Source organism: Lagopus muta, chromosome 15 (genome assembly GCF_023343835.1).
Source record: "Lagopus muta isolate bLagMut1 chromosome 15, bLagMut1 primary, whole genome shotgun sequence".
Taxonomy (NCBI): Eukaryota; Metazoa; Chordata; class Aves; order Galliformes; family Phasianidae; genus Lagopus; species Lagopus muta.
The window spans coordinates 15322409-15331193 of NC_064447.1; the positions used below are offsets into that span (position 1 = coordinate 15322409).

Here is an 8785-nt window from a genome sequence, read left to right on the forward strand (position 1 = left end):
AAGCAAGGTTTGGGACAGCAGCTCCTAGCGGGGCTGTATAAGCTTTCAGACACCGATAATCGATTATTAATCACCACCTTCCATCTGGTTTCCAAACCAGATGACAACGAGTTATGTGGGGAGTCCGTTCTGGAAACAATTTGTCTTTTTTCCAAACCTGCTATGAGTTCAGAAATCCCACATCATGCTGCAGCAGAAATGGGGTACAGTGGTATGTTAGCGACCCCTGCTTCAGGGAGCACAGGGGCTGCGTAAAGTGCACACGCTGCAGCCTGCCTATTTCTTTGGAGTCTGGGATTGAAACTTGACCCAAAAGGCCACACACTGCCATACAGGCAGGTGCCAGGTTCACCCACTGATTATGTCAAATCCTGAATTGTTTTCACAATGGGCTTTAATTTCAAAGAAAGTAGGCAACACGTTTCTCACTGGAGAGCCACAAGCTGTCCCCACTAGTTTGGCAAACAGAGCTCGCTCCGATCACACCGGTAATCTCAACTCTGCCATCCAGGCTGCACACACAGCTTTTCAGCATCTTGCTGTATCAGTACTGAAATTTGTGTGCTGTATCATACTGAAATTTGTGCTCCCCTATCTATTAGAAATTTTACTGAATGCTTTTGAGGACAGACTTCAATCAAAATATGCATGCCATTGTTTCTCATCCTTTGATCAAACTCCCTTGCTGGACAGGCAGATCCAATCACCTGCTTGTAATTAGTCTTTTTTTGTTGTTGTTTACGGTCTGAAGCAGTGATTGAGCACCTGGTGAGGGGTGTGGCCAGCCCTGCCAGCACAGGTGGAAGCAATTTACCTGTGGGACCGGATAGGGCTGAGCTTGGCTCCACCCCCTCCCTGCCCATATTTAAGGGCTGGGAACAGACAGAGCAGCATTCTGCTTGGGAGCTGCCTCCTTGGAAGTATTGGGAGTGAGTTCTGCCCTTTGGAATGGGGTGAGTGACTGCTGCTTTATTGCGGGGCTCTGGTCTTTCCCTTTTGGGGGATCCTGACCACTTTTAAGGGCTGGAAGCTGTGAGGGCAGCATCTCTGCATGGAGGCTCCTTCCTTTGGGATGTGGGCTGTTTGTTTTTGGAATGGGGTCATTGATTTCTTCTTTACTGCTGGATTGTAATTTCACTTTCTGGGGGCTCCTGACCACATTTAAGGTCTGTCAGCAGAAGGAGCAGCAACTGCACCTGGAGATTGCTTCCTTTAGAGCGTGGGGTGAACCCTTGAAACTGGGTGAGTGATTCTTTATTCCAGGGTTGCAATATCTTGTTGTTGGGGGGATCCTGACCCCACTTAAGGGCTGGCAGCCTTTAAGGTGGTATCTGTCTTTAGAGACCGTCTCCTTGGGAGTGTGGGATGAGCTCTGGTCCTTGAGAAAGGGTGAGTCATTCCTTCTTGTTTTAGGACTGTGACCTTTCCTGTTTTTGGGGCATCCTGACCACATTGAAATGCTGGCAGGTGTAAGGGCAGCATTGATCTCTGGAGACTGTCTCCTGTGGAGCAGGGGTGAGTTTTGGCCTTTGAGAAGGGTGTAAGTGGTTTCTTTGTTTTTTCTTTATTTCAGGGCTGCATTCTCCTTTTTTTTTTTTTTTTTTTTTTTTTTTTTTTATCCTGACCACTTTTAAGGGGTGGAGGCTGTAAGGGCAGCATCTCTACCTGGAGACTGCTTCCTTGGCAGTGTGGGCTGAGTGTTCATCTTTGGAATGGGGTAACTTATTCTTCCTTTATTTCAGGGCTGTTATGCACTGCTTCCAACCATGCAGAGTTGTTTAAGGGCGTTCTGTGCACCCTTAGGTGTAATAAATCTTCGTCTTTATAGAAAGCCAAGGATTGTCCTCTTCTGGACTGCTGTACTCAGTATCACCCCAGTGTGATGAAGTGAAGCCCCTGCTCTGCTGAATACTGGGACTGGCCCAGAGAGGCTCTGATGGATATGGATTATCCTAGCCAGAGTACTTGGTACCATTGGTGGTGATCTCGTCCAACTGCCACACAATGAACAGGAACATCCACAGCCAGGTTTGGCTGCCCAGAGGCTGACCCAGCCTCACCTTGGAAGGGACGGGGCATCCATCACATGTCTGGGTAACCTGTTCTGCTGTGTCACCACCCTCACTGTACCAGATTTTCTTTATATCTAGGCTAAATCTTTCCTTGTTCTTCCCTTCAGGTGTTGAAAGGCTGTTACCAGATCACCTTGGAGCCTTCACTTCTGCAGGCTGAACAGCTCCAGCTCTCTCTCTTTATAGGAAAGGCTTTCCATCCCTCAGTTCATATTTGTGGCTGTTCTCTGGATGTTCTCCAACAGCTCCACGTCTGTCCTGCGCTGCGGACATCCACATCCAGATGCAGCACCTCCAGGTGAGGCCTCACAGCGCAGAGCAGAAGGGAGGACCAGCTCCCTTCGCCTGCTGACCACACATCTTTGGATGGAGCCCAGCGTACGATTGGCTTTCTGGGCTGGAAGGCGCATTGCTGAGTGCCACTACTCAGCCTGTTGAGGTCCCTCTGGATGGCGTTGTCCCTCTAGTGTGTCACTGCACCCCACAGCTCGGTGTCATTAGGGTGCACTCAGCCCCACTGTCAATGTCACTGATGAAGGGGCAATCCCAGGTGTTTGTACAAACTCAGCAAAGAACACCTTGAGAGCAGCCCCACAGAGAAGGACTTGCGGCTCCCGGTGGATGAGCTGGCATCCATGAGTGGACATCAGCCAGCAGAGCGTGCTTGCAGCCTGGAAGGCCAGCTGTGTTCTGGGCTGCGTTAAAAGAGAAGCGGCCAGCAGGGAGAGGGAGGTGATCGTCCCCATCTGCTCGGCTCTTGTGAGGCTTCATCTGCAGTGCTGCATCCAGGCCTGGGGCCCCCAGCACAGGAAGGACGTGGAGCTCATGGAGCGGGTCCAGAGGAGGCACTGAGATGAGCAGACGGTTGGAGCAGCTCTCCTACAAGGAAAGGTTGAGGGAAGTGGGGTTGTTCAGCCTGGAGAAGAGAAGGCTTGGGGGGACCTCATTGCAGCCTCACAGTACTTGAAGGGGGAACAGCAGGAAGGGGAACGGCTGTTTACGAGAGTGGATCGTGATAGGACAAGGGGAAATGATTTTAAACTGAAACAGGGGAGGTTTAGGTTGGTTATTAGGAGGAAGCTTTTCACACAGAGGGTGGTGACGCACTGGAACGTGCTTCAGAGTCACTTCCAGGAGGATCTGCTCCTCGATTTTTTTGCAGCACAGAGGTGAGACTGACACGTTGGTGGTTCCCAGGGTCACACTTTATATCTGCAGTAACAGCTGTGCTGTTGCCTTTTTTCTGCTCACCAGGGACTTCACCTGACTGCCTCGACTTCTCAAATACCACTGAGAGTGGCTCGGTGACTGCAGCGGTGAATTCCCTCAGGGCTCTGGGACTCGTCTCATCAGGACCCAAAGACTCCTGGATGTCAGGTTCTCAGGTGGTCCAGATCCTGATCTGCCATCACAGTGTGGGATAGGGAGGGGTCTGTGGGACCGGCATTGCTTCCTCAATCCCCACCTACCAAACCGAAGGTGAGAGCAGTGTATAATGAGCAGTTATCAGAGAAGATGGAAGATGGATGTTGTTGGGTACCTGAGCCTTCTCCTTGTCTGTTGTTCCCAGCTGCAGTGCTGCTGGTAAGCAGCATCACGCACAGAGTGCAGCTACATTGATCAGGGAAAGGAGTGCAGGTTTGTGAAATAGGCACATCTGTAGGGCAGTGCCTTCATTACTGTTTTGTGTCCCACAGGTGGCTGCGGAGTTGCAGCGCTCCCGAGTGCCGTAACGACTGCATGGAGATGCGTGGCTCTTCATGGGAACAGCAAGGAACCGGAATCTGCATTTCCTGGAATGCCCCAGAGCCTCGCTTTGCTGGCTGGTAATTGTCTGCCCAGCAGGTAAGGGCAATGCTCACCCATCAGTGTTTACCCACTCCATAGCACGGCACAACACAGTGCTCCCAGAGCTCTTCATTGCACTTTATGGTGCCCTGGATGCTGCCTGTCCTTTTCTTTCTGTGTTCTCTTTGTCTCTGGCCTTTCACTGCAGTGTTTTCCTTCCCTTTGCCCTTGCTGTTCCCTACTGCATTCTCTTGCCCTCCTGTTTTTGTGTTCCATGCCACGTTCATTTGGCCGTTGCCCTTGGCTTTCTTTGCTGGATTCACTTCAGCGTTCAGTTCTGGCGTTCTGTACTGCGTTCTCTCGCCCTCCTGTTTTGGTATTTCCTTCCATGTTCTCTTAGCCGTTGCCATTGGCTGGGCATTCTCTTGCCCTCCTGTTTTTGTGTTCCATGCTGGGTTCTCTTGGCCATTGCCCTTGGCTTTCTTTGCCACATTCACTTCGGCATTCAGTTTTGGTGTTCCCTGCTGCGTTCTCCTGCCCTCCTGTTTTGGCGTTTCTTGCCGTGTTCTCTTGGCCATCATCCTGGGCATTTCCTTCCACGTTCTCTTGGCCCTTGCCCTCCTGTTTTTGTGTTCTATGCCACATCTCTTGGCCATTGCCCTTGGCTTTCTGTTGCCACATCCTCTTCAGCATTCAGTTTTGGCGTTCCCGGCAGCATTCTCTTTGGCCTCCTGTTTTGGCATTTCCTGCCACATTGTCTTGGCCCTTGCCTGGGCATTCCCTGCAGCATTCTCTTTGACCTCCTAACTTGCTGTTCCAGCCACATTCTGCATTGGCCTTCTTTGCCGCGTTCTCTTGCCCTCCTATTTTGGCTTTTCCTGCCATGTTTTCTTAGCCCTTGCCTGGGCATTCCACGTTGTGTTCCCTTGTCCTTTTGTTTTGGCATTTTGTGCTGCATTCTCTTGGCCTTTGCCCTTGGCTTTTCCTGCTGTGTTCTCTTTGGCTGTATTCTGACCTTTCCTGTTGCGTTCTCCTTGCCCTCACCTTGGCTTTCCATTGGTGCTCTCTTTGCTTTTGCCCTTGCCTTAGCTTGGCTGTTTTCTTTGCATTTACCTTGGTTTTCCATGAGAGTTCTCCTTCCCTTTGCCTGCCCTGGGAGTTCTGCTTGTCTTCGGCACTCTGGGATTAGCTGGGAGGCAACATTACAGTTAACCTTGACCTGAACCCGTAGCTGAATGGGAGTTCTAATGATAATTGTGTTAACCTGCAGCGTATCTGTAAACCAAACCCTTAACGCAGTGTTGAAAATGTCTCTTAACCTGAATGCTGCCTTAAAAATAATGCCTCATGTTTTTTGTCAAATAACCTTAATTGTGATTGTAGTGCAGAATACTGATGTTAGACCAACTGTAACTTCAACCCTATGAATAACATTAATTATATCCCTAATGTTAATTGTAATTATAATTAATTACAATCCTTGTGTCATCATTACAGCAACGTGCTCAGGGTGCAGCCCCACACATGCGGGGCAGCGCCTTCATTACTGCATTGTGTCCCACAGGTGGCAGCAGAGCTGCGTTGCTCCTGAGCACTTTAAGGACAGCACGGAGATGCGCGGCTCTTCATGGCAGCAGCAGAAACTGGAATCTGCATTTCCTGGAATGCCCCGGAACCTCGCTTTGCTGGCCGGTAATTGTCTGCCCAGCAGGTAAGGGCAGTGCTCACCCACCATTGTATACTCATTACTTACTGAGGCACAAGGTAGGGTTCCCAGAGCTCATTTCTGCACTTCATGGTGCCCTGAATGCTGTCTGTCCTTTTCTTTCCGTGTTCTCCTCACCTCCAGCCTTTCTCTGCTGTGTTCTCCTTGCCCTCGCTGTTCCCTACTGCGTTCTCTTGCCCTCCTGTTTTGGCGTTTCCTGTGGCATTCTCTTGGCCATTTGCCCTTGGCCACCTTTGCTGCGTTCTCTTTGGCCTTTGGTTCTGGCCATCTGTGCCACATTCCCTTGGCCTTTGTCCTTGGCCTTCTTTGCCACGTTCCCTTTGCCTTCTGTTCTGGCATTCCCTACAACATTCTCTTTGGCCTTCAGTTTTGGCGCTCCTGGCTGCGTTCTCTTTGGCCATTGCCCTCAGCCTTCTTTGCCACATTCCCTTTGGCCTCTTGTTTTGGCATCCCTTATGGCGTTCTCTTTGGCCTTTGGTTTTGGCGTTCCCTTCCATGTTCTCTTTGGCCATTGCCCTTGGCCTTCTGCGTTGGCCTTCCATGCAGCGTTCTCATGGACCTTGCCCTCCATTTTGGCCTTCCCTGATTTGTTTTCTTTTGTCTCTGTTTTGGCGTTCTCTGCGGCCTTCTCCTCAGGCCTGGCCTGTGACGAGGCTTTCTCTTCAGTGCTCTCCCTGCCTTTGCCTTCCCTTTGCCTTTGACGTTGCCTTCCCTTGGGTGTCGTCCATGCCTTTGCCCTCCGTTTTGGCGTTCCCTCAGCTGTTCTCCTTGCCTTTTGCTCTTACCTTTGCCTTGGCCTTCCCTATCGCTCACTCTGAGCACGATCCTAATAACCCTAACCTCAATACTTTCTCCCCAACCCTAAGCTCTGAACCCCAAATGTAGTGTGAATTGCAGCCATGACTGTATAGATACCTGTGCAAATTAACCCTGCACCTTCCATAGTGCTTTCAATTGGGCACTGAACCCCTCTGTAACCTTCTGTGTAATACTAACAAAAACCCCACAGCTTCCCTGTTAAATACTCCTAACCTTACTCTGAAGCCATTTCTTGGAGCCGTGTTTGGCTTCCATGTTTTGTGGGTGGGCTGACTGAGCATCGTTTCTGTCTCAGCGTTCCTCCTTCTAAAGCGTGTCTCTATTACAGGTGAAGATGCCTTCGATGCTTCCAGTTGATGGCTTCCCCCCTGCCATGCCATCGTCTTTCCAGTCCTCCCGCACTCACCGCCTGCTCGGTTCAGTCCAGCCGTTACCTGAATCCCTGCTCCGTTCCCTTTCCTGAGTGCTGTAAGGACAGCATGGAGATGTGCGGCTCTTCATGGCAGCAGCAGGAACCGGAATCTGCATTTCCTGGAACGCCCTGGAACCCCACTTTGCTGCCTGGTAATTGTCTGCCCAGCAGGTAAGGGCAATGCTCACCCACCAGTGTTTACTCATTACTTACTGAGACACAAGGTAGGGTTCCCAGAGCTCATTTCTGCACTTCATGGTGTCCTGAATGCTGCCTGTCCTTTTCTTTCCGTGTTCTCCTTGCCTCCAGCCTTTCCCTGCAGCATTCTCCTTGCCCTTGGCTTTTCCTGCTGCGTTCTCTTGCCCTCCTGTTTTGGCGTTCCCTGTGGCATTCTCTTGGCCATTTGCCCTTGGCCACCTTCGCTGTGTTCTCTTTGGCCTTTGGTTCTGGCCATCTGTGCCACATTCCCTTGGCCTTTGTCCTTGGCCTTCTTTGCCACGTTCCCTTTGCCTCCCGTTCTGGCGTTCCCTGCAACATTATTTTGGCCTTCAGTTTTGGCGCTCCTGGCTGCGTTCTCTTTGGCCTTTGCCCTCGGCCATCTTTGCCACATTCCCTTTGGCCTCCTGTTCTGGCGTTCCCTGCAGTGTTCTCTTTGGCCTTTGATTTTGGTGTCCCCTTCCATGTTCTCTTTGGCCATTGCTCCTGGCCTTCTTTGCCACATTCCCTTTGGCCTCTTGTTTTGTCTTCTCCTACAGCATTCTCTTTGCCTTTGGTTTTGGCCTTTTGTGCTGCATTCTCTTTGGCCATTGCCCTTGACCTTCTGCATCGGCCTTCCCTGCAGCGTTCTCACGGACCCTCTTTGGTCTCTGTTCTGGTGTTCTCTGGGGCCTTCTCCTTGGGCCTGACCTATGACGCAACTTTTGGCATTCTCCAAGCCTTTCCCATCCCTTTGCCTTTGCCCTCTGTTTTGGCGTTCCCTCGGCTGTTCTCCTTGCCTTTTGCTCCTGCCTTTGCCTTGTGGGGGTGGGCTGACGGTGAGCACAGTTTGGGTCTCAGCGTTCCTCCTTCTAAAGCATGTCTCTGTATTACAGGTGAAGATGCCTTCGATGCTTCCAGTCGATGACTTCCCCCCTGCGATGCCATTGGCTTTCCTGGCCTCCCACAGTCACCACCAGCTCAGTTCAGTTGAGCTGTTACCCGAATCCCCACTCCGTTCCCTTTCCATGATTTCCATGATCTTCCTGTCACTCTGCCACAAGCCCCCACCAAGGTCATCGCAGGCAACGTGTGGGATGCGGCACTCGGTCTCATTACAGTTCATCCCATCAGCTTCAGCCCAGCGATCCAAGCCACCCGCACCCTTCCTGAGGGCCCTTCTGCTCCCAGGCCAATCAACGCTTCCTTCTGATGCCATCTGCATTCCTTCCTGGCCACTTTCAGACTCGTGCCCCTTTGTGGCCATTTTGAGAGTTGCGCTGATTTCAGCGTCTGCATTCAATTGACTTCAACCAAATTGGCTTTAGCTTTACATTCAATTAATGTAAACCAAATTGGCTTTAGTATTACATTCACTTAATGTAAACCAAATTGGCTTTAGTTTTACATGCAATTAAATGTAAACCAAATTGGCTTTAAGTTTGCCTTGCTTACGGGGTTGGGTTAGCTTTGCTTTGTTTGTTCTAGCGCAGGGCTAACCCAACCCCGTAACCAAGGGCCGGCGGAGGCGATTTTGTTCCTTCCCGGCCAGTCTGAGACTTGCGCCCCCTTGTGGCCATTTGATGATCTGTGCTGATTTCAGTGTCTGCATTCAATTAATCTCAACCAAATTGGCTTTAGCCTTGCAGTCATTTTGCATCAACCAAATTGGCTTTGGTTTTGCATTCAACTTATTTCAACCAAATTGGCTTTAGCTTTACACTCAATTATTGTAAACCAAATTGGCTTTAGTTTTACATCCAAATTATGTAA

General features: G+C 50.6%; 1 protein-coding gene across 6 annotated transcripts; it reads left to right on the forward strand.

Moving 5' to 3' along the window:
- Positions 1-906: 906 nt before the first annotated feature.
- LOC125700694 (uncharacterized) lies at positions 907-8570 on the forward strand. 6 transcript variants are annotated; one of them, XM_048961777.1, is made up of 7 exons: positions 907-953; positions 1167-1242; positions 1414-1515; positions 1743-2028; positions 3327-3457; positions 3770-3917; positions 5425-6662. In XM_048961777.1, exons 6-7 carry the CDS (start codon positions 3833-3835, stop codon positions 6285-6287), a joined length of 948 nt encoding a protein of 315 aa, XP_048817734.1. In that variant the 5' UTR covers positions 907-953; positions 1167-1242; positions 1414-1515; positions 1743-2028; positions 3327-3457; positions 3770-3832; the 3' UTR covers positions 6288-6662. The 6 variants fall into 6 exon arrangements, 5 of the variants coding, with proteins under 5 accessions (XP_048817734.1, XP_048817737.1, XP_048817736.1 ...); XM_048961780.1 differs by having other exon boundaries at positions 1804-2028; XM_048961779.1 differs by lacking the exon at positions 1743-2028.
- The last annotated feature ends 215 nt before the right edge of the window (positions 8571-8785 follow it).

Bases quoted from the DNA above. Each gene is read 5' to 3' on its own strand.
- LOC125700694 (XM_048961777.1), top strand. From the start codon at position 3,833: ATGGGAACAGCAAGGAACCGGAATCTGCATTTCCTGGAATGCCCCAGA. The intron at 3,918-5,424 runs GTAAGGGCAATG...TGTGTCCCACAG, and splicing joins GGTAATTGTCTGCCCAGCAG to GTGGCAGCAGAGCTGCGTTG.